Source organism: Dipodomys spectabilis, unplaced genomic scaffold (genome assembly GCF_019054845.1).
Source record: "Dipodomys spectabilis isolate Male_0828 unplaced genomic scaffold, ASM1905484v1 ptg000504l, whole genome shotgun sequence".
Lineage (NCBI taxonomy): Eukaryota > Metazoa > Chordata > Mammalia > Rodentia > Heteromyidae > Dipodomys > Dipodomys spectabilis.
In genome coordinates, this window is record NW_024871181.1 from 1,906,772 (window position 1) to 1,934,193 (window position 27,422).

The 27,422-nt window shown below is 49.2% G+C and overlaps 1 protein-coding gene across 3 annotated transcripts in view; it reads left to right on the top strand.

The window, feature by feature from the left end:
• Window positions 1-17,137, top strand: part of Tmem51 (transmembrane protein 51) — a 30,879-nt gene extending 13,742 nt beyond the window's left edge. The window contains exons 2-4 of one of the 3 annotated variants that reach the window (XM_042669793.1): window positions 9,167-9,235; window positions 13,057-13,578; window positions 16,345-16,500. In XM_042669793.1, coding sequence (XP_042525727.1) covers window positions 13,244-13,578; window positions 16,345-16,411 — 402 coding nt within the window. In that variant the 5' untranslated portion in view covers window positions 9,167-9,235; window positions 13,057-13,243 and the 3' untranslated portion in view covers window positions 16,412-16,500. Of the gene's footprint in view, window positions 1-9,166; window positions 9,236-13,056; window positions 13,579-16,340 lie in introns of all 3 variants that reach the window. The other 2 variants (XM_042669790.1, XM_042669791.1) reach the window with 2 other exon arrangements.
• Window positions 17,138-27,422: the final 10,285 nt, after the last annotated feature.

Here is a 27,422-nt window from a genome sequence, read left to right on the forward strand (position 1 = left end):
CATGGCTGCTTCATGCTCCAGGAAGGCTGCTGCCCGGCTGGTGATGGTGGTGAGGGGGCCTCCCAGGCCCTCTCTGTGCTCTGTCAAGCGTCTCTTTCCATTTTGGATTGGAAGAGATTATTTCTATTTTCCTCTCCTGCTTGGCACCATGAGAACACTGATTCTGCGACCTCGAGATCCAGGTTCAAATCCTGGCTTAGCCTCTTACTCCCGTGGCCTTGGGCAGAGTCCCTTTGGGCCCCACCCCCTGGGTGTCTCTAGCACGTGACTGAGAACACTGCCTTGAGCGTGGAAATTAGGTGTCCACAGCCCCTCTGCTGTCCAAATCCTGGCCTCCAGGCGACTCTCACCCCCAAGTGCAAGCGACTCCATCAGAAAGCAAGAGACTCAGAGCAGGGGACCCGGCTGGTCACATCCCCAGCCAGGCCGTGTGAGCCCCTGGACAGAGAGATGTGGGTACAAGTTACACATTTAGCCAGCCCCGAGGACCCCGAGGACCCTGAGGACCGCAGCATCCCCACCACCTTAGATACCTAGAGGCAATCGTTTCTTCACACTCCATCCTTTGGGGGACATTTTGGGGTACCAGGTATGATGTGGGGGTTCAGTGTTTGCTACATGAGCTACCCATGGAGGCCTATTGAAAACACCAGGGTCAGTGTTATCTGATGTTCCTGCTGGCAGTTTCTAGTTTATTATTATTATTATTATTATTACTGCTAGGGCTTGAACTTAGGACCTGGACATTGATCCTTAGCTTTTTCATTCAAGGCTTGTGGTCTATCACTTGAGCCATAGTTCCAATTCTGGCTTTTTTATATGTGTTGTGGTCAACTGGAGGTAAGAATCTCACAGACTTTTCCTGTCTCGGCTGGCTTCGAACCATGATCCTCTGATCTCAGCCTCCTGAGGAGGGAGGATTGCAGGCGTGAGCCACCAGCTTCCAGCTAGTTTCCAGTTCTAAACAACACATAAAACTGCCAGCAAGCCCTGCAGAATGATGCGTTCCAGGTTGTGTCTTCTGAACATTATTATGTTGGATTGTTTTGATGTTATCCCGGGGATAGGGAGGCTGGTGGGGCCTGGGAAATGCTATCCTGATTCCAGGCCATGGTGCTAACTCTTTCTAAGCAGCTGCGTGTACAAGGGATGCCTTCAATCCAGGCCAGTGTGGAATGTGGGGGCTATTAAAGGAAGCTTCTGTGCCGATGGTTAAGATGTAGTAAGCACGGAACTATTTACGACTCGGCAGAAGCAGTTGACTGAAACTTGGGTCTGGGAGAAGATTTTCTTGGGCAACTATGAGCTCTGGTCTGACTCAGACTTGCCAGTGTGTGGCTGGGCTGAAAAGAGACAGGTGAGTTTGTGGTTGGGTTTTAGTATTTGCAAACTCTGTATAGAAGATTCCAGCGCTGCATGTCCTGTTCCTCCATGCCAACTGTGTCTCTGCTCAGAGGAATCCCAATAGAACCCCAGAGGAACCTCCATAGCCAAAGACCCTGGGCACCTGCAAGGGTGTGACACAGGACGCTCAGGGGACAACACAGGCCCATTGTGTCCATCTGTGAGTTAAGACAAGTCCTATTTCAATTCTCATTTTACAGATGGGGAACTGAGGCTGGGAGCCTGGCTGTCCCTTGTTGTCCCTGCCGACCCCCCCCCCCCCCACCCCACATCAATCCTGTGCCTGCTTCTTAGAGCCGATATGGGTGATGGAGGATATGGGGAGAGAGGCAGCAAATACGATAAACATGAGATGATTGATCATTACAACTCCACACCCAGGAGGGTTCTAAGAATAGATCTACATAGGTTGACAAGCAGCTTCTTACAAAGGGTTGAGGGCCTCCATGTGGAGGTGACCTTTAAGCCATGGATAAGCATATGCCCCCAAGTGGGCCACAGGGTTGACTTGAAGGTCACACAAGCTTCCATTTGGCAGGCCCAGGAAGCCTTCTGCTTCCCAGGGCTCCTGGGTCCCAGGCTAACACTTGAACATGGCCTTCCAATCCTTCTCCAGCTTTCTCCTCCTCTGTGTGGCTATGCTGCTGGTCCCTTGCAGCTCCTTTTCCCACTCCATCCTTCTAAAGACCCTGTGGTCTTTAGAAGGTGGGAGAGTGGTTACAGGTGGGAGAGTTGTGATTTCTCCATAGCAAAGAATTGCGTCTCCCATGTTCTGACCTAATCTGGCCACACCTTCTAGGAAGCCGGAAAAATGAATTGACTGGCTGTGCCACACCCCCAAGGAACTGGAGGAACTGATCGGCTGGCCCATGGCCCCACCCTCTCAGAAACGGGAAGTTATGATTGGCTGACCAGGGCCTCCAAAGACCTAGGTATTACTTGTGCAAGCAGCAGTGTGCATAGTTCCACACCCTTGAGAGACACCAGCGGCCTGTTTAACAAAAGACAGCTTTGTTTACCTGTAAGGGATTTTCTTGTTGGTTCTGAAGTTTTTTTTGAAGAAAAGTCATACCTGTAGCATGCCTGGTTCTCTATTGTTTTCTCTGAGATGTCCACACTGCATGGCTCATTATTGCACTGGGTACTCTGCTGAGGTTTGTTAAATACATGACTGGATTGCCGGGTGCCGGTGGCTCACATCTGTAATCCTAGCTACTGCAGAGGCTGAGATCTGAGGATCGCAGTTCAAATCAGCCTGGGCAGGAAAGTCCGTGAGACTTATCTCCAATTAACCACCATAAAACTGCAAGTGGTGCTGTGGCTCAAGTGGTAGAACACTTGCCTTGAGCTGAAGAGCTCAGGTACAGCATCCAGGCCCAGACCCTACAACCAATCAAAAAAGAAAAAAAAATTACCTGACTGGAGAAAAAAGAGGCAGCCTACTAACCACAGTGCCTTGGCTCCTGCCCACCAGAGCCCACATTTACCAGGCAACATCAGCTTGGAGGAGCAGTTAGGGTTTTAACATTTGCATGGTAGTTGGTTGGCCTGGAAATTTCTTTCAGCTCTAGGAGGGGTCTTGTCCCTTCCTGGTCCTCAGCTCCAGTGTTCCAGAATGTTTGGAGATCTATTTGCTCAGGTCATCTTTTGGATTTAAACACCCTGAAGGGCTGAATGGATGTCCAGTTCATGCCTGGCCCAAAGAGACAGAGTCATAAGACACAATATATAGCAGGCGGGACTCAACTTTGTGCAGTAATGCCAGCTCCTGTCACTGGCTGCCCAGCTCAGAGAGGGCAGAGTTCTTGACAGGAGACAGACTAGAGGCAGCCCCAAGCCACAGGAGCTGAGCCAGGGTGATCAAGAAGTTGGCATTGTGTTTGACCCTTCCTGTTCAAGGCAGGTGACTGGGGAGAATGATGTTTGTCTTTGTCAATGTGTGGTCTGGAAAAAGCTATTGTAAAGCCGGACTTGGGGCAGGTGAAGGGTGAGGGTAGACTCTGGACCTGGCTATCTGGTTCCCAGCATACTCTGCTACTTATTAACAAGGAACTTTGGGCAAATTAAGGAACCTTTCTGAACTTCCATGTCCACCTGAGTAGCATGATGGGGGAGGCGCACGCAGGGTCATATCTTCATCCGACTGTGAGGATAAAATGCAAAGAGGAAGCATTTGGTGTGTGTTAGCTGTTCTTGTGATTTGAAAAGCCCAAGAGGTTTGCATTTCCCCCAGATTTGTAATCGGATTCGCTTTGTCTGAAGCCAAGAAGTCCCCCTCTCCACAAAGCCTGTGCAATCAGGAATCAGAGGAATAGTCAGGAATCAGGAATAGTCCAGGGTGCATCAGGACTGTGCCTGGGGCTGCACTGGCAGACTGAGTAATGCCGCCATTGTCCCACTGGCCTCCATCCTGTTCCTGGGACCTGCAGCTTGTTCCCTTATAGGGGGATCTTGAGATTGTCGCCGGGCCCAGGTAAGGGTCTGTAAGGTTTCCCTCTAGAAATAGGGACTCTCCACTTAGGGTCCCTGAGTTTGACTGCAGATAAGAATTTCTGGAGAAGTCATAATGGTAAGAAAACTTGGTGGAGCTTTATTGAGTAAAGAAGCAAGCAAGCAGACAAGTGGATAAGCGGAAAAGCAGAGGCACACTAAGAGTATGGGTGCTTTCAAAGGGAGAAGCACTGAGCTCATTGACATCAGGGGTATTTATATGATAAAGGCAGGGTCTGGCTTATAGTCAGATGCAAAGATAGGTGTTTGTCTTTTCACTTTTATTACTTTGGTTCAGGATCTCTAAGACTTACCTGTACTTTAAATATTTGACCATTATGTTTTGAGATCCCTTTTAGGAAAGAATGCATCCTGCCGTGTGTGTGTGTGTGTGTGTGTGTGTGTGTGTGTGTGTGTGTGTGTGTGTGTGTGTGTGTGTGTGTGTGTGTGTGTGTGTGTGTGTATCCTGCCGTGTGTGTGTGTGTGTGTGTCCGTCCTAGTTCTTAAACTAAGGGCCTGGGCACTGTCCCCTGTGTGTGTGTGTGTGTGTGTGTGTGTGTGTGTGTGTGTGTGTGTGTGTGTGTGTGTGTGTGTGTGTGTGTGTGCATCCTGCCGTGTGTGTGTGTGTGTCCGTCCTAGTTCTTAAACTAAGGGCCTGGGCACTGTCCCCAAGCTTGTTTTGCTCAAGACTAGCACTCTGCCACTTGAGCCACAGCTCCACTTCTGGCTTTTTGTTAATTTTATTGGAGATAAGAGTCCACCAGACTTTCCTGCCCAGGCTGGCTTCAATCATGATCCTTAGGTCTCAGCTTCGCAAGTAGCTGAATTACAGACATGAGCCACTGGTGCCCAGCCTGCCATATATTCTAAAACTGGGTGTTTATCCTTGAGATAAAGAATACATCCTGCCACAGATGCTTATCCGTTGAGATAAGCACTCTGTGCCAGGAGGAGCCATGTTTCCAAGTATTTGCTTCTCCACTATTTGCTTTGTATGATATTCTTTCTCAGTTTTCAGAGCACACTAATCGTTTGGGGCTAGCAGGCCAAGTCAGGTGGAGAAAGCTGCCCTTGCTCTTTTCTTTCCCCTTGTGCTAATACTGTAGCTTCTGAAGGATTAAAGGGTTAAAACAAAGAAGACGGTGCTCCTGTGTTTCTAAATATGCCATTGGTTTCTGAGTTCTTGGCTGGTGTTGACCAGGCCTCATTTTCCCTAATCTATCCTCGAGATGTGGCGAGCAGAGGAGGCATGGTAACGGACGGAGAGACCAGAGGGGTGTGCCTCAAAGGCAGAGGAAGAGGCTAGGAGCCAAAGGGTGCTTCCAGGGCCTCTAGGACCTGTAAGGCACAAGGAAATGGGTTTCTCCTAACAGCCCCTGAAGGAATGTGTCTAGCTGACACTGTATTGTAGACCTATGACCACCAGAACTCAGAGTACAGACTTCCATTGTCCTAAGCCACCAGAGTCGGTGCTATTTGTTACCGCAGCCTGAGGAGGCCCATGATCATGTTTCTACCCGAGCAGACGGCCAGAGGTGACAGTCACTGGCCTGAGCCTCCTACCTGCCCCCCTCTCCAGCATCTTCCTTCCCCTGCTTCTCACTCACCCATGGGAGGAGAAGGGGTTCAGCTGTACCCCAGGATTCTCAGGAGAGACACCCAAGCACTGCTGGCTGAGCTTTGCTCCCCAAGTGCTGGGGTTCGAGTATGAGTTCTGTGTGGAGTTATTGGTTCTGTGGGGTGGCTTGATCTGGACCACAGCTGTCTGCCAGCCTGGGTACAAACCCGCAGTGAATCATGCAGGGCTCTAGAACTGACCAGTTTGTACTGGTTCCCAAGAACCGGCCACATGCGCCCTGCTGCTCCCCAGCTCTGAGGCCTCACTAAAACCCAAAGTGTCTCTACCACAGACATGGGCTAGGACCTGCTGGGGCCTCCCCACTGGGAGCCTTTACTCCAGTTTTATGATTAAAACTCCAGTCATCAATTATTTACCACATGCCCAGATAAGTATCAGAGCTGCAGCGGGGAGGGAGGACTAGAATTGAGTCAGCTAGGGAAAGCTGGTTTTCTTGAGGAGGAAAAAGGAATTTTACTACCTGACCATGGAGTCTCCAGTAAATCTGAGGAGGGGTTCTGGCAGCCAGGGTATCTGAGGGGGCGGCCTGTGGGCATGGGGCCCATGGGGAGATGAGGGGGTTGAGGGGATATGGTAGCCTGGAGTCCCATATGCCAAATTTGAATCTCTGCTGTGCTGTCTCAGTGTGACCAAACTCCTCTGAGCTTAAAAGATATATGAACCCAGGCTCATTCTAGAAAATTCACACTAGGAATCTCAGGGAAATTTAAAAGATGATGATAAAGAACCCAGCAATTAAAATATGATTGAGTATATGAAAGAGTATCCATAGTGAGTTGTTGAAAAACAAGAGAAAAGCCAGGCACCGGTGCTCACATCTGTAATCCTAGCTACTCAGGAGGCTGAGATCTGAGGATTGCGGTTCAAAGCCAGCTCAGGCAAGGAAAGTCTGCGAGACACTTATCTCCAATTAAGCACCAGAAAACTGGAAGTGGCGCTGTGGCTTAAGTGGTAGAGCACTCACCTTGAACTGAAGAGCTGAAGGACAGTGCCTAGGCCCAGAGTTCAAGCCCCACTACCAACGAGAGAGAGAGAGAGAGAGAGAGAGAGAGAAGATGTAACAAAATACTATAAATGTTCAAAGTATAGCAACAGAATAATAAACTGGTATCATACAGCCACACCGGCTGTGCTAGGTTGAGGCCTGCAGGTGGCTTGGTGGGTGCCACAAGGAGCTGTGAATCCCAGGGCTGTCGGTGTTCATTGCCTGTGGCTGCCAGAAGGAATTATCCTGAACTAGGTGGCTTAAAACAACCCACATTTGTTTTCCTGTGGTTTAGGAGGTCCAAAGTCCAGAATGAGCTTCCAGAGCTGCTGTCAGCCTGGGGCTGATGGCTCCATCAACAGGCTCCAGGGGAGATCTTGTTCCCCTGCCTTTTCCAGCTTCTAGAAGCTTCCTGTCTGCTGGACCACATCCCCCCTACCCTCCTGCTGCCATTCTTAATGCCTACTTCCTCCTTTGGCCTTTTCTCTTCCCCTTGTAGGGACACTGGTACTGGGGTTGAATTGGAGCCATGTCCCCATCTCAACATTCTTCACTGGTCACAAAGCAAAGGCCATCTAAGGATCCCAAATTCCAGGGGTTTGGACCTAGATTACTTTCGAGGACTGTGATCCTACCTACCATGTGCCTTTTTCCAGACTCCAAGAAACACAGAGGCTGAGTGGTAAACCACCCCAAGCTGGACTCAGACTCAGATTCCACTCTGCCCCTGACTTGCATGGCCTTGAACTGGACTCAGATTCCGCTCTGCCCCTGACTTGCATGATCTTGAACTGGACTCAGATTCCACTCTGCCCCTGACTTGTATGACCTTGATAAACCCCTCAACCTTTTGTGGGATAAAGATGGGCAGATGCTCACCTGCCTCAGGTCAGGACAGCAGCTCCCTGCCGGACACTGGGTTAACTCCTTCATGGACTGACATATTGATTTTTCAGTTTTGGAGTCCCTGGAAACTACTACCAATGTAAGTGCCTGCTACCAGGTCTTAGTTCTGTGGTTCCTCCTTTGGAACCCTTGTCACCAGGCATCCACGTGGTCCCCTTCCCTGCTTGATGTCCAGGAGGCCCAGGTGGAGGAGGCCCAGCCATCTTGCTCCCTGGAGACTGCCTGGGAGAACCTGGGAGGTTTTGTGACCTCTGATCCCACTGCAGATCTGATCCGATTCCTTCTTAGGTTCTAATGGAGCTGGTTTCTGGGAACCCTGGAGAGAGTATGTATTCCTATTTGCCTATCTTGAGCTATCAGTTAAATATTTTAATATATATTCAACAAATATCATGGTATACATTGTGCTGGGTTGTGGGTTCTTAGTGATAAACAGAGCAGACAAGAACCTTCTGAGTCTACACCCTGTTCAGGAGAGAGAGAGAGAGCGAGGGATAACAAGTTTCTATATCAACTGTGATGTGATGTCATCCCTCCTGGGGGAGAATGTCAGTGAGGGCTAAGCCAGGGCCCAGAGGATTTTAGATAGTTGAGGAAATCCTGAAGAAGTAGCCAACCAAAGAATGGGTGGGAGGGATACTTTCAAGTAAGTGCAAAGGCCCTGTGGGAGGAAGTACTTGGTGTGGTGAACACAGAAAGGAAGCCATTGAGGGAAACTGAGGTCAGTCCAATGGGGAAAGTTGAAAGCTCTAAGGAAGTTATGCTAAGAAAGCTCTAAGGATATTATGCTAATGAAAAGATGATGAGTTTGAGGAAATAAAACGTTTCTTGAACTATTCCCCCAATCAAAAGAGTCTATATAAGGCATGTAAGTTTCAAGGAATAATGGAAGAAGGCCATACCTGTGGTACGCTCCACTATTCTCTCCCAGTGCTATTCCTCAGTCCTTTAGGATCTAATAATCCTGAATTTTAGTGTAAAATTCTGAATTTCCTCCTAATATTACTAAAGTAGAGCAATGTATTGGTTAGTTTTTAACTTTGTTTAAATGAACCCATGCTGGGCATACCTGTTGTTCTTCAGTTTGCCTTTCTATTTATTATGCATGTCAGGCTCCTTCCCATTGGTGCATGTAGCTGTCACTCATGTTCACTGCTACCATAGTATACCTCCTCATTGGTGCACATAGCCATCACTCGTGTTTACTGCTGCATGGTACTCTTCCTTATTGGTACACATAGCCGTCACTCATGTTCGGTGCTGCATGGTACTCTGCAGGGTGTTCCTGTTCTGATTTATACTTCCTTTTGTGCAATGGCATTCCAGTCCCTGCTGTTGAGCCAGTGTTACATTCTTGATGGTGATGGAGTCTCTTCTCTAGAAAGCGCTGCTGGGTTAGATTTGGGTTGTTTGCTTATGGGCCAGTGGAGCAGGCTGGGCTCACTTCCCCTGTTGGCTTTATTTGGTTTGGCTTTACGGTTTTGTATTTCTCAGAGAATGGCCTGGGAGTATTTCCCCCTTTCTGTCCAGATCCTCTGACAGAATCACGAGAGGGTTTGGTAGGTGTTAGCTACTGCCTGTTACCAGTCTGCAGTCCTGGATTGTATATGTGGAGTTCCGGCTGCCTTCCTTATCTGGTGTCTTATGTACACCCCAGCTCCCTAAACCACAGGCCTCACCTCAAAACCTCACAATACCCAAAAGCTCACTGCTTAGAAATGGCATCTTCTGCTCTCTTCTAGGCAAACCTTGAACTCAAGGCATGAAGGGCTGTCCGCGGGCTTACACCAAGTATCCCCAGGTAACCATAGGTAGGTCCCTCTCTCTGGGGATTAGCAGATCATCTTAACAACCCACACCCAGCGTCATTCCCCTGGGCCTGCCTTGAGATGGAAGAGTGCCGGACAGGTCCCACTCCAGCTCTAGGGGTGTTGCCTGGCCGCCCTGGGCCTTTGGCTGGCCTCCAAAGGGGGACATGTTGAGAGCTGCATGATTCCAAGTCTCTAAGCCCCAAATTAGCTTCTTTCCATATTTTTGAAAGGGAAGGAACAGCAGGCTAAATATATCATGGGGCCATGCACGGTCAACAAGGCAGAAATAAAGTCAACAGCCAGCCATCTGGGGCTGGGTTTACAGACCCCAGGGAGCCCTGCCTAGTGTCAATAAAGCAGAGTTGGATCTGTTGGAGAACTGGAGCCACCATTGGACACAAGGCAGGCTGTTGGCCCCTAGCAGGTGCTCAGGGAGTGGTCCCTCCCCTCCTGCATAGTGCCTGCTCTGATCGCTCGCCTCCCATCATGAGCCCCTCTGAGTCTGACCTGGCCGCCATCTGCTGGGTAAAGGCCAAGCATCCTTGAAGCCCAGAGCTCCAACTTCTCTGTGTGTGTGTGTGTGTGTGTGTGTGTGTGTGTGTGTGTACATGCGCGCACACACACACACACGCACTCACGCGTGCATGCAGGACCATTGCTTACCACTCCCTGGCAGGAGGATCTCTACTAAGTGCTCTGCACACCACCCCATGCACGCTCATACCCCATGCACAGGCCTGCAATGTGTGTGAATGCATATTTGCATACATATATACACACATATGCACCTGTATATATGAAATGCACCCATAAGCTCATGTGTGCTTACCATATATGTATGGGTACTGCATGCACATGCGTGTACATACACACAAGGGGCTATGCATTTGGTTTTTTTTAATTATATAATTTAGAAAATAATCTTTCAGTAAGTGTACAAAGGGTTTCAAATCAATGTGTCAGTTTGTGAGTCTGATGGTCTGGATTAGCATCACCCCTCCCCTCGTTCTCCCCCACCTCTCCACCCGCACCCCTCCCCTCAGTGACCTGGTTCCTTTTTAACATATGTCTGTGGAATATTCTGGCTGTATCCACCTACCCTTCCTCTCTTCCTCTGTCTTCCCCCTCCCCCTTGATGACCTAAGTTCCAGCTTCCCGGTATTCTTTTTGTTAAAGTGTAAGTCAGTTGTTCAAAGGAGTTCCACTGAAACCAGGTTTTTAGATCCCCAGGCCCAAACTCTAGTTTTAAGTCAGGACTAACATGGTAAAGGGCAGAGGGAGGAGCTTCATTCCACAGCAGCCATGGGGCCATGGTGCTTCAGGACATCTGCAGCCTTCAGGGGTGCAGACATTGGCTTCAGGTGAAATGAGAGAGAATCAGGGGCAGAAGAGGAGGAAGCTCTGCAGAGTTACAACTGCCCCCTGTCCCAGATAAGGCCAGGGTGGCCATGAGCCCAGCCTGTGTCTCTGGGGAAATTCTGGAGGAGTTATCACTTTATTACTGGAATGGAAAAGGAACAAGGTGCTCCCCTGAATCTTTGGTTGTTTGCTTTAAGAGGATCACAAGATGTGGTCTGTGGAAGGGGCAGTGTGCCCGCCCCAGCACACGCTTCTCCCTGAGTTTGGTCCTCCTTGGTGATGGCAAAGTTGACTGCATGTAGCAGAGAATAGCTGGGATCCAAGGGCACAGATTCAGTCGGGGGACTTTTCATTAATTCACAGGACCAGTGAAAGAATCTTCAAGTTGCCTCTTACACCATTGAAGTCCTCCCTACCCCCAATCCCGGAATACCATCCTTTAGTCAAGGTGTTTGTGTATATCTGCAGATGACCTTGTATGTGATTTCATGTTATGGTTATATTTTAGATCTAACCTTCACCTAAGAGAAAACATGCAGCCATTGTATCTCTGAGCCTGACTTCCCTCATTTAACATTATTTTTTCTAGTCCATCTATTTACAGTCCCCTGAATGACATAATAAATATTATTCTTGGTGGATAAGCAAAATTCTTTCTTTTTTCTTTTTTCTTGTGCTGATAGTGGGGCTTGAACTCAGGGCCTTGAGCTCTCACTTGGCTGTTTTTGCTCAAGGCTGGCACTCAACCACTTGAGCCACAGCTCCATTTCTGTTTTGTGTGTGTGTGTGTGTGTGTGTGTGTTTAATTGGAGATAAGACTCTTATAGACTTTCCTGCCTGGACTGGCTTCAAACCACAATCCTCAGATCTCAGTCTCCTGAGTAGCTAGAATTACAGGCGTGAGCCACTGGTGCCTGGCACATTTTCTTGGTCCATTTGTCTCTGGGTAGGGGTGAAGCCTGCCATACCAGTGGTATTTTCCCCTCTCAGAGGACTCTGCGAAGTCTCAAGCCCAGCACTCCACACTGCCTGCCTCTGACACCCTGTATGGAGCAGCCCCCATTGGTGTTCACCCCATTAGTCCTTCCCTGGCTTCCCCACTCTCCAGTGCCTGGCATGCTGCTGGACAGGTTCTTGGATGCACAAAAAATATTTGTCTAGTGGGGAAAAAAAGAAAGCTCGAACCTCAAGCTGATAAAGGATGTTGCCCCAAATATTTTGAGAGTATCTCTTCACAAAGTGGCCAATTCCACGGGGTTGACGGAGAAAATACCTCCGCATCAGATTTCAGGCGTCCTGGTTAGCATCCTTTTGGAAAGATTGGAAAGAATGCAGGACTGGAAACAGGATCCACCCATCCCCAGCCTCACCCACTGTACGGTCCAACAGTGCCCTGTGATTAGGGGTGGCTGCAGGGGGTACCAGAGGACAGGTGGGCAGCAAAGGCCAGTGCCTGTGCCTCCTCTGGGGTCCCAGTGTTCTAGTGACTGGGCCACCCAGGCTCTGTGGGGCCCAGGGCTGCTGTCTGCTCCCTTGAGCTCAGTGCTTAGAGCTGCTTCATGAAGAGAGGGATTCTTGGTCCGGCTGGCACCAAGCTAAACAGGGACATGCAAGCTTCTGCGCCTTTCAGGAAAGGACTAAAGAAAGGCTTGCTTTGCTGGTGGCTTCTGGTGGTGGTGGGGTCTCTTATTTCACGGCACTTTATTTGAGTCCTTGCTATGTGCCAAGCCCAGAGATGACAATGACAGGTGACCAAATGAGAGACCTGTGACATAGTCCCTGGGGGTTTCTGGGGACATCTGGAAGGGGGGACCCCTGAGTTGGGGTGATCAGAAAACTAGAGAACTAGCCGAGTGTGGTGGCTCACCCTTATCATCTTAGCTGCTCAAGAAGCTGAGATCTGAGGATCCAGGTTCAAAATCAGCCCAGGCAGGAAAGTCTGTGAGACTTTATCTTCAATGAAGCAGCCAAAAAGCTGGAAGTGACTCAAGTGGTAGAGTGCCAGCCTTGAGTGAGAAAGCCAAGCAAGAGAGTGAGGTTCTGAGTTCAAGCCCCCGCCTCAGTTAAAGTATCCAAGAGCCTCATTCTAAATAGGAAGCCAGTGAGGGCGGTGCACAGCCTCTAGGGGCATACCATTGGCCAATGCCCTGTCACTCTAAGCAGTTAGTGACAGTGATTGATCTTGGCTCAGCCTTTGCTCACTGCCTTTCCCTGCCTCCAGGGAGGGCTGAGGCTTTCCTGCTCTCTATTAAGCAGGAATGTCTCAGTGCCCGGAGCTCTGACCTTGCTGCCCCTGCGGGGTAGGCCCAGATTTTGCTCTGGCTGTGGGGCTGGCTGCTCAGCCACCCCCTGCTCACTTGAGGATGGAGCCTTAGGGAAACCTGAGCTGCATCCAAGGCAGGGCAAAAGCCAGGATGGCTGTGAACTGATTTTTCTCTTCGCCCTTTCCGTTCCCCTTCCAGGCCCCGCGGCCACCGCCGCCGTCCACACAGGATGTCTAGAGCTTTTGTGGGCAACCATTTCTTGATGCTTCGTTCCTGTGGCCCTAGAGATTGTCTCCCGTGCACTTGAGAGCTATCAATTGCTGCTGCTTTTTATTTATTTATTTCCTTTCTTGGAGCCGGACCGTGCCCGGCTCCCACTGCCAGGATGGCTCAATCCAAGGCCAGCGGCTCTCACTACGCACTGACGGCCATCGGCCTGGGAATGCTGGTCCTCGGGGTCATCATGGCCATGTGGAACCTGGTACCGGGGTTCAGCACCGACAAACCGACGGCTCAGGGCAACAAGACGGAGATCGGGAGCGGGATCCTTAAGAGCAAGACCTTCTCCGTGGCCTACGTGCTGGTCGGGGCCGGCGTGGCGCTGCTGCTGCTGTCCATCTGCCTGAGTGTCCGGGACAAGCGGGAGCAGCGGCGGAGCGAGGAACTGGCGCGCATCCAGCAGCAGGCGGGAGCCGTGCCCCGTGCCCAGGAGGAGGACAGGTGAGGATGGACTGGTCCCAGGCCAGAGGAAAGGGTCACATTCATGTTTCTTTTGTTTTGATTTTTGCAGTACTGGGGAATTGAACCCTGGATCCTGTACATGGTAGCCAAGTGCTCTACCACTGAGCTGGCTCATGCCCAGCCCAGACTGTTGAGGGTGGAAGTTTTTTAGTTTGGCTTTTTTTAGTTTAGCTTTGCCTTCCCAGTCTCTTCCACAAAGGCCATGGGAAACTGCTGATCATTTGTACACACAGCTCAAGTCAGAGGGATTGGATTACAGGTGTGCCAAGATGTGGACACCCCAAGAAACTGAGCAAGGCCTGGGGTAGCCATACATAGCACCAGTGCGGGTGCTTGTCTGCCTGCCCAAGCATGCTGGGTATGTTTTGCTTTGACTTGAAAAGGTTGAGATAAGCTGGCCACCAGTGGCTCACGACTGTAATGCTAGCTACTCAGGAGGCTGAGATCTGAGGATCGTGGTTCAAAGCCAGCAGGGGCAAGGAAAGTCTGTGAGACACTTATCTCCAATTAACCACCAGAAAACTGGAAGTGGCGCTGTGGCTCAAGTGGTAGAGTACTTGCCTTGAGTTGAAGAGCCGAGGGACAGCACCTAGGCCCAAAGTTCAAGCCCCACAACCAACAAAAAGAAAAGGAAGAAAGGTTGGGATACAATATTGAATTTGACCCCAAAATGCCATGAAGATGGTTTAAAAGTTAAATCTAGTTGTTTTTTTCTCTCTCTCTCTCCCTCCCTCTCCCTCTGCCTCTCTCTCTTCTCTTTCTCTCTCTCTCCCTCTTTCCCCCATGTATGTTTGTCTCTTACCTCTTAGCCTCTGTATCTGTCTGTCTGTCTGTCTGCCTCTCTCTCTCTCTCTCTCTCTCTCTCTCTCTCTCTCTCTCTCTCTCTCTCTCTCTCTCTCTGCCTATCATATTGGCCAAGACGTGACCCAAAGTGCCACCACATCCAGAGGACTCGTCCCTCCTAAGTTAATTACCTCTGCAAATGCCCTCATAGACAGCCACAGACGTGTGCTTTACTGACAACGTCCTGAGCATCTCTCAATCCAGTCACATCGACAGTCAGGATCCACCACCAAGGCCGGGCACCCGTGGTTCATGGCTCTAATCCTAGCTACTTAGGAAAGCTGAGATCTGAGGATTGCATTTAGAAACCAAAAAGGTCTACAAGATTCTATCTCCAAAATAACCAGCAAAAAGCTGGGTGGGAGGCAGGGCTGAAGTGGTAGAGTACCAGCTAAACAAGCAAGCTGAACAAGTAGGAGACTCTGAGTTCAAACTCCAGTCCCACCAAAATAAATAGATAGATAGATAGATAGATAGATAGATAGATAGATAGATAGATAGATAGATAGGAAATAATTAACCACCATACAGGAAAGCTTTTTGGAGGTTTAACTCCATCTGAGCAGGGCAAGAGGAGAGGAGAGGAGCTGCCCAGCTAGGGAGATAGTGTGACCTTCAATTCTGTGGCCCCTCAATGAGTTGGGCTGCTACCCAACCGAGTCCATAGATTCAAGGCTACATCTCTTCTGGAAAGATCCTCAGAGACGCGCTCAGAAACAGCATTTGGCCTGAACACCCCAGGCTGTCACATAGAGCTAACCGTCACAGTCACACTGTCTTGTGTTGGAAACCATGGAGACACAGGGAAGAGCAAAGGAGGGAAATCAGCCACTCCCTGTCCCCATGCTGGTCAGCCAGGAGCACAGGCGAGTGCCTTCCTAAAGGTAAATGGGAGGGAGCTGAGGGCCAACAAGGTGGCCTCAGGGGTCAGCCAGGGTCAGGTGGAGGAGCCTCAGAGAGAGCTTTGGCATGACTGCTTATAAAATGGAAAGCATTTTTTAAAATATCCTGAGTTGCCAGGCACTGGTGGCTCACGCTAGTAATCCTAGCCACTCAAAAGGCTGAGATCTGAGGATCAAGGTTTGAAGCCAGCCCAGGCAGGAAGATCTACGAGACTCAGTTAACCACCAAAAAGTCAGAAGTAGCCCTGTGGCTCAAGTGGTAGTGTGTTAGCCTTGAGCAAAACAGCTCAGAGGCAGGACCTAGGCCTTGAGTTCAAGCCCCAGCACTAGCACCAAAAAAAAAAAAAAAAGGTTCCTGAATTGGTGAATTTTTCCCATTCAACATTCTAATGAGAGCAAGTTTGATTTTACTGAGTTTTGGGAGGAACCTGGAAGGTACAATTGCAGAATAACTTACGATACATGCAAATGTTACAGTCCAGATGCTTCTTTGGTCCCTAGGGGTGACCATGTTGCTTCAGATTGGTGTCTGTGTTATATAATCTTGTCATCTTTGGCCAAAGGACAAGCTGGGTGTTGGAATAAACAGCCTGGCCTGGCATGTGGTCGCCTTTGTAAGGCTCCCAGGCAAAGGAAGTTGATGCCAAAACCCTCAAGTGACAGGATGTAGTAGCCACAGGTGTGAGTTCCTCTCCTGCCCACCCTCCCTTTCCTAATAGCATGACCAAGGCCCATCCTTCCAGCCACAACACTGGCATCAAGATACCCCCAGGTCTCTAGGGGACTGTAACACACCACATCTGCATTTGAGTACTTAGGCCTACCTGATCCTTTGGCCCAAAGTCACACAAAACTATATAACATGGCAGGTGAGTGCTAAGCTTTTACAGATACGGCAGGTGGAACATTAGCTTTGGTACTCCTGGGAGCCTCCCTGGAGCTGAAGTGAGGTTGCAAGACTTCTGATCACCAGTCTGTCTGTCTGTCCCTCTGTAGCCAGGAGGAAGAGGAGGAGGAGGAGGAAGCGTCGGCCCGATACTATGTTCCCAGCTACGATGAAGTCATGAATTCCAGCCACTCGGGCACCAGGGCACTGGAGCAGAGCCCGGGGATGGGAGTCTCTCTGCCCTCCTATGAGTCGTTAACAGGGCTGGATGAATCCACCCCCACGGCTGCCAGGGCGGATGCTGAGGGGGGCCCAGGGCAGCCCCCTGATCGGCAGAACTCCAAGATGGCCAAACGCCTGAAGCCATTGAAAGTTCGAAGGATTAAGTCTGAGAAACTTCACCTCAAAGACTTCAGAATCAACCTCCCTGACAAAAACATCCCACCCTCTTCCATCGAGCCTCTGACGCCACCACCACAGTACGATGAGGTACAGGAGAGGACCCCCGAGGCCCGGCCCCCTAACTGAGCAGACCCTCCAGGCCACGTTCCCTCTGTCTCTTACCCTCTGCACCAACAGACTATAAGGAAGTCACCTGGGTCCCAGTGGGGAAGCAGAAAGGGTGGTACTCACTCTGACATTGGAAAGGGGGAGTCTGGGTTTCCATGGGAAAGCTGGCCTCTGATGCGCATGCGCTCATCACAGCTCCAACAACCCTGTCTACCTTTCTCTACCCAAATCCCTGGCCACACACAAGGACTGGATCCTTGGCCACTGGTTTAGATGGTGGTATTTTGATTTTATTTCCACAATGACTACCTTATTTTCATAAAGAAGCTGGGCACCGGTGGCTCGTGCCTATAATCGTAGCTACTCAGGTGGCTGCAATTGAAGGATCAAGGTTCAAAGCCAGCCCAGGAAGGAAAGTCCATGAGACTCTTATCTCCATTTAACTACCAAAAAAGCCAGAAGCAGACTCAAGTGATAGTGTTAGCCTTGAGTAAGAAAGCTCAGGGACAGTGCCCAGGCCCTGAGTTCAAGCCCTAAGACCACCCCCGCCCATAAGAAAATATAATTTTGCACCTGCTTTCTTCCCTGGAACCCTGAATTGTATAGGACGTGGTGAGATTGTGTGGCAGTGGCTTTCCCAGGGTCCTGGGTAGTGTTGGCAGTTTGAGGGTCTGAGGCCTGATGATCTATCTGTAGGTAGCACAGAATGTGTCCCACGGTGATCTAAATTGGTACACTCCACTTGACAGTCCTGTGTTATTGTCACGGCCACAGAGGAAGAGGAGGTGTGTGTTCCTCTGCAAAGCCGTGCCACAGAGCTTTTGATAATAATAAAATATTTTCTATGGAATTCATTTGACTGGCCAGTTTTTTGTGTAGCTCTCGCAATACTGGCTGGCTTATGAGCACTGTCAGTGATGAGAGTTAATAGGTTCCATACACCAAACACAGGCTGAGCACTACACACACAGTCCCGTCTTCTGTATCCAAGCCTGGACTTTGAGTTAGCTCATACACACTGAGGGTAATTCAGTCAGCCAGAGGAAGCCTGGGAGAACGACCCCAGCCGGTCCAGAGGCTGCTTTCCTGCGATTGCCTGTGGTGTGGAGCAGTCTGTGGGTGTCTAGAGTTTTGTTAGAAGAGAAAGTTCTCAACCTTTGCTGTTTCCTAATCAGCCCCTGGCAGGGAGGAAGTTAATCACCTGGTCTGGACTCATTTTACAGCCTCTACTTCCAAACTTTCGATGTCCTTATGTAAATATAACAGGGGGAGGGGGCTGGACAGGCTGGCTCTATTTTGAGGCCCCACCCAGGGTTGAGCTTGCTTTTCCAGAACTCTCCATGCTTCTTCCTGATAACTGGGCAATCTAGGAGGGCAACACATGGGGAATGACAAATTCACAGGGGAGTTGAAAAGTGTGTGTGTGTGTGTGTGTGTGTGTGTGTGTGTGTGTGTGTGTGTCTCTCTCTCTCTCTCTCTCTCTCTCCTGGGGCTTGACCTCAGGGCCTGAGTATTGTCCTTGAGCTTTTTTGTCCAAGGCTAAAGCCTGATTTTTTTGATGGTTAATTGGAAATAAGAGTTTCCTGGGTACCAGTGGCTCACGCCTGTAATCCTAGCTACTCAGAAGGCTGAGATCTGAGGATTGTGGTTCAAAGCCATCCCAGGTAGGAAAGTCTATGAGACTCTTTTTCTCCAATTAATCGCAAAAAATGCTGGAGTTGTGGCTCAAGTGGCAGAGCACTAACTTTGAGCCACCAGTGCCTGGCTGAGAGAGTATTCTAAAGGAGCTCTCAGTCTGGCTCTGCAAGATAGTTTTGACTTCTGACCAACCTAGACTTCCTTGGGGAAAGGAGGAGGTTTGGGGCTTGGGGCAGTGGCTCCAGAGATATGAAACCTGAGCCTCTCTCCTTCCATGGCAAAGTTTTTCCAGATGTGATAAAATTGGACTTAAACTGCAGTTTTCTTGGCGTATCGATTGAGCTGTAAGTATCCATCAAAGTGTCTTCTCAATGACACATGGGGAGATGACACAGCTGGGGAGGTGGCACGTGTGACCACAGAAGCGGGGACGATGGATTAAACAAAATACTCTCCATGTTTGCACTGAGCACCTACTCTGGGCCATGAGGCTCGGGGTAAAGCCAGAAACACAGCACTGCTGAGCTGGTGAGAGATTGTATTCTGTGTGCAGGGGAGGTAATGAAAACTGAGTTAAGTATGTGATGATGACGTCAGAGCAATGGAACGAAGATGGGGTGAAGAGCGGGAGGATCAGCAAAAGTCCCCAGGAGGTAACACTGCAGAAAGCGGCTATTGGGATGCAGAAAATTCCAGAAAGTCCCCAGGTTTTTGTGTGCACCATGAATCTAAGCAGCTGCCACTGGAAGTGGCAGCCATCAGGGGTGAGACCTGGGCGTCTCCTTAGCCTGGTCTAGTACAGGCAGGTTCACCCTGTCACCAGCCCTGCAATGTGTTACATGCCAGCTGATTACAGATGCTGGGGTCGGGAGGGAAGGGTTTTCTGGCCAAATTGATTTGGGAACTGCTGTGGAAAACTTCCTCCTCCAGCTTGGCCTCACCTCCTGAAGTTTCCTGAACACCCCCAAAATAGCACCCCCAGCCGAAGACCAAGAAGTAAGCACCTCCCAAACCATACCACCAGCCAAGGCCAGCTCCCAGCTCCAGCACCTGCGAGCCTCAGCGGGAACTAAAAGCACAGAGACTGGAGGCGCCAGGTCTCAGAGCCACTGAGACCTCCCAGGTTCTCCCTAATGGAAACTTCTGCCTCTGGCAGGAAGCAGGCGTGCACACTAAGAAGCTCGCACACACTGGAGTCCTTTAACACACAAGTTTTGCACCAAGTTTCCTCAGGGCCAGCCAAGCTGTGTCTACCCACACTGCCCATCCAAGTAACACCAAGGCCTCCGGGCCCCACAGCTCCGAGCGCTCAAGGATGTTAGTTGGATGGAAAAACGGGTTGACTCGTCCATTTTCTGCTGCTGTCACAAAGTACCAGAGACCAATGAACTTAGAAAACATAGAAGTTCTATGGCCACAGTTGTGGAGGCTGGAAAATCCAAGAGTGTGGCATGGTGCCTGAGTGGTGAGGATCTTAGCTACGTCATGGCATGGCAGAGGGCGTCATGTGTCAAGGCAGAACGGTGTGCCAAGAGAGCTCACCATCATCACAAGCCACTCCTATGGGTGATAAGCCACGAGTCCACTAATCCACAACCCATGAACCAGCTCATGGCCCAGCCACATTCTATAGGTCCCAGCTCTCAACACTACCGCACTGAGGACCCAGCCACCAGCACTGTAGCCCTAGCACCACCCAACCCCAGATGGCACGGAGGTGACCAGACATTCCTAGCCCCCAGTGAGGCCGTTAAACAGCAGCACCAGAACTAGACACGTTCCCTCAGGCCAGTGACTGTCCACCAGGATTGTTTTGGCCTTGGCAGAGTTAACAGTATAGGGAGTGGGGGGGTGGGGGAGTGCAGTACTGGCATCTAGTAGGCCAGGCTTCCTACATGTCTGTGACTGTCTCCACAAGAAAGAATTACCCTGTCCCAAAAGCCTGTCTGGACACGGGAGTCTTTCCTGCCGTTGCAATCCCAGTCCCAGCGTCTGGCCACCCAGTCCCAAATCCATCAGACAGAAACAGGAAACCACCATCCCCACAGGTCACCCAGTCTGCCTCACTTAGCACTGCTCTTCCCAACCTGGCTCTTAAGCTGGACGCTGGTGGCTCATGCCTGTAATACTAGCTACTCAGGAGGCTGAGATCTGAGGATCCTAGTTCAAAGTCAGCCCCAGCAGAAAAGTCCATGAGACTCTTATCTCTCGTTAACCACCCAAAAAAAACCATGAAGTAAAGCTGTGGCTCAAGTGGTAGAGCACCAGCCTTGGGCAACACATGAATCAAGTTCAAGAGTACCGATACTGGTATGCACACGCATGCACGTGAATACAGTTTTGAATACAGTTTGTTTGCCAGTCCTAGGGCTTGACCTCAGGGCCTGGACACTGTCCCTGAGCTTCTTTTGCTCAAAGCTAGCACTCTGCCACTGGAGCCACAGTGCTACTTTGGGCTTTCCCTGTTTATGTGGTACTGAGGAATGGAATCTAGGGCTTCATGCATGCTAGGCAAGCACTCTACCACTAAGCCACATTCCCAGCCTGAATACAGTTTCCTTATCCCTCCTCCATTCCAGAATTAAACATCAAATTTCCTATAACATAAACAGTCCGCTCCTGTCTCTTTTTCTCCAGCTGTTCCCAGCTGACCTTTAATGGAATTTTAATAAACTGTAATAACAGAATTTATTAACTAGACTGAAGGTACAAAGATAATGGTTGGCAATACCTGCAATGTCAGACTCTGAGACATTTTAGATTATTTGAAAGTATCCTTGGAAGCCAGTGGGGGCATATGACAAAATAAAACAACTATAATAGAATTTTGGAAGCAAAAACTATGGCCTGACTCTTCCTTGGTTATAAATCAGAGAAGAAAACAATGTCAGATCAAACAGAGTGTTCCTCGAAGATAAGCTAGAGTCAGGAGTGTAGGAAATTCAGGAATTGTGCAGGAATTTGAACATTAACCAAATGCTCTCAGTGTTTAACCTTGAGATGTTTTGTTTTTCCAGTGTGTCCTTGTCTGTGCCCAACTCCCCACAAAGAAATCATCGGCTTCCACTTTGTGAGAACCAGACAAGATTAAAAGAATGTAATAATGTGTCAGCTGGAAGATGGCATAAAACCCACCAGACACAGTTTAAACTGGGAAAAGGAAGCAGGGGGTTGAAGGAATATCAAAGAAGGGGGAACTTGTTCAAAATGCCCTATGTGTGCCTATGGAATTATCCCAACAAACTCCCTTGAAATAATGAAAATTAGCTAAATAAATTAAAAGCCAAGCACCAGCAGCTCATATCTGTAATACTAGCTACTCAGAAGGCTGAGATCTGAAGATCATAGTTCAAAAACCAGACTGGGCAAAAAAAAAAAAAAAAGTCTTGAGACCCAATTTCCAAAATAACTATCAAAGTGCTGGACTTGAGTTATGGTATAAGTGATAGAACCTAGCTGTGAACAGGAAAGCTGAGCAAGAGCTCAAGGCCCTGAGTTCAAGTCCTAGTACTAGCACACAAAATAAATGGCTAAAAATAAAAACGTTTTTCATCACCTTTCAGATAAAATCTGACAAGCTACTTATATATGTATATATAAGAGAAACTGGGTAAATATATTAACTAGCAAATTAATTCATTTATTTTTGTTTAAGTTCAAAGTTAAACAGAATATGTGTGTGTGTGTATGTGTGTTGTATTTTTATTTCTGAAAAATTATTTTAAAAACCAGATTTGAAGTACTTATCCATAGCAGATTAAGAAAGAGTACTAGAGGGATGATTATATGCATGTGGAAATATAACGATACCTTTTTGCACAATTAATTTTTTTAAAGGAATTAATGAGGGGGCAAAAAAAAGAAAACCAAAAAGCTTCAGGTCTACTCCACAGATTGAGTTTGGCCAACAGCATTTGCCAACAGAAAATTCATCAGCTGATGAATTTGTGCTGGGGTATCTTCAAATCAGCACAAACAGAACAGAGAGAAGGATACGGAGATAATCCTTCTTCCAGGAGATGCTGTCCAAAGATGATGACGGCAACAAAGAGTACTGAAAATGCCCATTTCATCCAGCAAGATGGCAAGAAAACTGAGACAAAAAAAATGTAGGACTTTTTTTGATGTTTATTTTCCCAGTTAAAAAATACTTCATGACCTGCAGTTTTTTTCCATCAGCTGTAAGCAGTAAAAATTGCCCATTAATCTTTCCTTAGGCCAATAATAGAAAGGTCTCAAGAGGCAAAGCAGGAGCCAAAAATAAGATCAAGTGGGAAAGTGCAGAGGGCTCTCAGTAACCAAGTTCTAGGCAGACCTTGAAAGCATTCTCTGCTCTAGCGGTGGAGTCTTAGGTGCATATTTCTTAGTGCATCCCTTCATTGAACTGAATGGACTGTCTTTATCTCTCTGGATTGCTTCAAGTGGGGATTTTCAATCTTGGCATGCTGTGGATGAGGTCCCATGGATGCTGCTCTGCTCATTGGAGGACTTAGCTGTGGGCTGGGACTCTCTACTCTGGATTCCACAGCACTTCTCAAGTGTGTTTGGGAATCTGAACTGTCTCCCAAAGGCCTAAGTATCGCAGGCGTGATGGCCAGCTTGTGGTGCTATTGGAAGGTGGTGGGCCTTTAAGAGGAGGGGCTTAGTGGGAGGAAGTTAGGCCACTGGGGGGTGGGGCTTCTAAGAGGGAGGCTATGGGGTCACTGGGGGCATGGTCCTGAGATAAGAACCTCAGCTTCAGCCTGCTCATGCCTGTCATCGTAGCTATTCAGGAGGCTGAGAACTGAGGATGGGGTTCAAAGACAGCCAGGGCAGCAAAGTCCATGAGACTCTTATCTCTAATTAGCCACTAGTAAACCAGAAGTGGCGCTGTGGCTCAAGTGGTAGAGCGCTAGCCTTGAGCTCAGGGATAGTGCCCAGGCCCAGGGTTCAAGCCCTATCACCAACAAAAAAAAAAGCTCAGCCTCTTCGTCTTCCTCCCTCTCTCCTTCCCTTTTTTTCCCATCTCTGTCTCTCTCTCCTCTCTGTCTCTCTGTTCTGTCTCTGTCTTTCTCTGTCCCATTCTCTGAGCATCTCTACCATGGCACAGTGTACCGGGAGCCGGGGATGAGTGGAGGGGAATCAGGGGATTCAAACCACAGCTTTGAATCTACTGGGGAACAAATGCAGTTTGGAGAAGCAGAAAAGTGAAATAGTGCTGGGTGCCTTGGGCCACAAGGTCAGGAAAAGCCAAAGGTGATCGGCGTGGGATTCTGAACAGGGCTGGCCCTGGAATTCCTCTTGTCTACCCCTCCCTGTGTGTGGAGAGAAAGCTGAGCTGAGGCCACATTTGTGTGAAGGCCAAACCACACTACACAAACACAACAGTTAGAACCCAATCCTGGTCTCTGCCTGGGAAAACAAAGGAGCCGCCCAGGACCCCTGAGATGTCCCCAGGAGAACAGCAAATCAAACATGGAAACATTTTCTGCCTGGCTTTAATCAAGTATCACTAATGATATCTCAAAAGTGCACTAATCACTTTCAGTGATTGCTTTTTACTCTGAATATTAACACATAAAGGGAAAGAATGTATTCTACCTTTCCTGAACAAACTATTTGATGATAAATGTCTGGTAAACCTTTTTGTATGTGTGCTGGTACTAGGACTTGAACTCAGGGCCTTAAGCTCACACCTAGCATTTTTGCTCAAGGCTGGTGCTGTACTACTTAAACCATACCTCACCTCCAGTTTTTCACTGGTTGATTGGATATAAGAATCTATTGTATTTGTTTGCAGGGTCTGTTTTCAAACCATGACCCTCAGATTTTAGCCTCCTGAGGAGTTTGGATTTACAGGTAAGAACCACCAGCGCCCAACAAGAAACTAAAGAAGAATTTAGCTAATAATCACCCAAGAGGATCGATGGATGACTGGAGAAAACAACATATGGCTTATTATTACTATTCCACCTTAAACAGGGCAGATTCTGACCCACAATACAACAATGTGCCTTGAGGACACTGGGCTGGGTGGCACAAGCCAGGCACTGTAAGGCTCCACCCTTGTGAGGTATGAAGCCTACTCAGATCCGCAGAAACAAAGAATGATAATTTTGTCTCCCGGTCTCAGCCGAATCTCCCAGGCTCTCTCTCTGTGCTAGCGGTGAATCCAACTGTAGCTACAAAGCTGGTACAGATGACCCGAAAGCCTGCCTAATCAAAGAAAAGCAATCCCCTGAGTCATAGTCACTGATTCAAGAATAGGCTTGTAATCCAATCCAGAGAAAATGAGAAACTGGGAGATCTTTGTACTTGTCTAGGAAAACAGAAGACAAAAGCACTCACTATTCCCTTTAGGATGCAAAGTGGAATGGATGTAAGGGTTGGAGCTGTGTCAGCTTTGGTGACAAGCAAGCAAAAAGAGCTCTCTAATGTTAGATACATATCTTAAAGCATTGTTAATCTTTAGAGAAGCTAAAATCATCATCACCTGAGCCTTGTGGGGTAGCCTGAGACTTTGCTTTCATGCTGAAGTCATGTTGGGTTGTCACTCTGCCCCATCTCACCAGTAATTAATTAAGCCAGTGATCCCTCTAGTAATTAATCAAGAGTCTCTAATGCACTGTGAAAGCCAGACACACAGGTGGGCCTTCCCAGGAGTGTCAGCGCTGGCTCCACCCCACACACTCTGCTTAGTTAACCTGTCTTCCCTCAGCAGCTTCTTCCCACCTCAACCTCCTCCCTCCTGGTCCCCAAGGGCCTGCCTGTCCCTGATTCAGAGCCTTTGCTGACCAGCAGCCCCCACCCCCTTGCTGTGAAAGCCTCCTAGTGATGATACACCTGATTTTATCCATGGCACCAGGAGGAAAAAGTTTGCTTTCGCTCAGGAATGACTTTAAAGGCTTCAGATTTTCTATGGATTTGAACCTGTGGTGAGGTGGGATACATGGACTGTGTGCTGGAGGAAAGCTGTATATCTGGGGGTGGGGGAGGTGTTGGGGAGGTGGGGAGGGAAGGGATGGTACGGGAAAAACAAAGGGGGTAACAATGCTTGTTAGGAAATGTACTCATTACCTTAATCATGTAACTGTAGCCCTCTGTACAGTATTTTTACAATAAAAAAAATACACACACACACACAAAAGCTGTATGTCTCACAATGGCCACATAGGAAACAGACCAGAATCCCAATACCCCTTCAAGGGCATGACTCTTTTTTTTTATTGGGGGGGGGGTCCGGTCGTGGGGCCTTAACTCTGGGCCTGGGCGCTGTCCCTCAGCTCTTCAGCTCAAGGCTAGCACTCTACCGCTTGAGCTACAGCACTTCTTCCGGCTTTTTCCTTTTTGCTTATGTGGTGCTGAGGAATCGAACCCAGGGCCTCAGGCATGCAAGGCAAGTGCTCTACCACTGAGCCACCTTCCCGGCCCAAGGGCGTGACTCTTTTGGGGTTTTTTTTTTTTGGGGGGGGGGGTTGGTCTAGTCGTGGGCCTGAACTCTGGGCCTGGGCACTGTTCCTCAGCTCTTCAGCTCAAGGCTAGCACTCTACCACTTGAACCACAGCGCCACTTCCAGCTTTTTTTCTTTTTGCTTATGTGGTGCTGGGGAATCAAACCCAGGGCCTCATGCATGCAAGGCACCACTGAGCCACCTTCCCAGCCCCTCAAGGGCATGACTCTTAATAGCCAACTTTCACCACCTTTCTCCCACCAGCTCCCACTAGTGCCACCAGCTGGGCACCAATGCTCTAACACTTTGGGGATGTTTCCTACTCAAACCTCTTGGCTCCCTCTCTGTCTCCAGCCATCCCTCCCCTCTGCTCCCCCCCCACCCCCAGGCCTCTGTGGGGCTCTGGGGCCTTTCATGACTCAGGGATGAGTCATTCATTACTTCTTGACAGTGATCCAAATCAGACCCAGCTTCCAAGGTGTCAGAGAACAATGGATTCTCAGGAGAGGACAGCTCAAACCAAGAAAGGGAGGACTATAAGAGGGACTGGAAAAAAAGGACAGTTGTTCTCCAGGAAAGAGAGAAGGAGCAAGGACAGAGGAAGGCTGACCATATTTAGACCAAAGGACAGGAGGTTCCGGGGACACCTGAGTGGGGACATTCGCCAGACTCAGGGTGAGCTGCCTGAGATAAAAGCGTATGCTCAAATGCCCTGACATAACACTAAAACCGCTGCACACGGGAGCGGAGGAGAGGAGCAAAGCACACAGGGAGACCTGTGAGAACTCTCCTCCAGAAGTGAGGGAGGTGAGGAGGGTGAGGTCATCACAAACTGCTGAGCAGCTGGGCTCCATCAGCTTGCCGCTGGCAGAAATTCAGGCCTACCAAGACCTTCTAGAATTTTCTATTCAGCAAGAGACACAGAGGCTCCAAAGAGGCCAGGCAGTTGCTGGAGGTGTCCCAAGAGCCACTAAGGGTCAAGGAACAAAGGAGCCCAGGGTTGGTTATGAGCAACCAAGCAGAATTCTCTCCCCTCACTTCCTAAACCAGGGCTGACAAGGCAGTACCCTGGGGCTAGCTCTTGTATTAAATGATAAAACAGTGGAGCCCAACTATCTCAAATCCCAATGGTCCCTGGGGTCCAAACCCTGCAAACCCCTTCAGCAGGCTCAGGCCCCATAACTTACTGTGAGCCAATAGAAATCTACTATAGTAATGAGATTCAATTGCTGTGCTTACCTTACATAAGATACTAGCTTCCAGGTTGCTGGTTTGGCTTCCTCGGTGGATTCTCATTGGCTCTGATGAAGCCAGTGACCATGTAGCCCCAAGCCGAGGGCATGGCCCATAAGGAATTGGACTCCTTAGAGCAGCCCTGGAGAAAATGAACCCTGCCAGGATCATGTGGAGGTTGGAGGGGGAGCCCCCCACCTCCTTCCCCAGCACAGCCTCAGCTAAGACCCCAGCTCTGGCCCACCAGGACTGCAGCTGGGGAAGGTCCCTGAGAAGAGGCCCTGCCCAGACAGGCCTGATTCCTGTGCAATGACTCTGGGAACCGGGAAAGGCTGTTCTGAGATGCTGAGTTTGTGGGAAAGAGTTAAGCAGGAACAAGGTG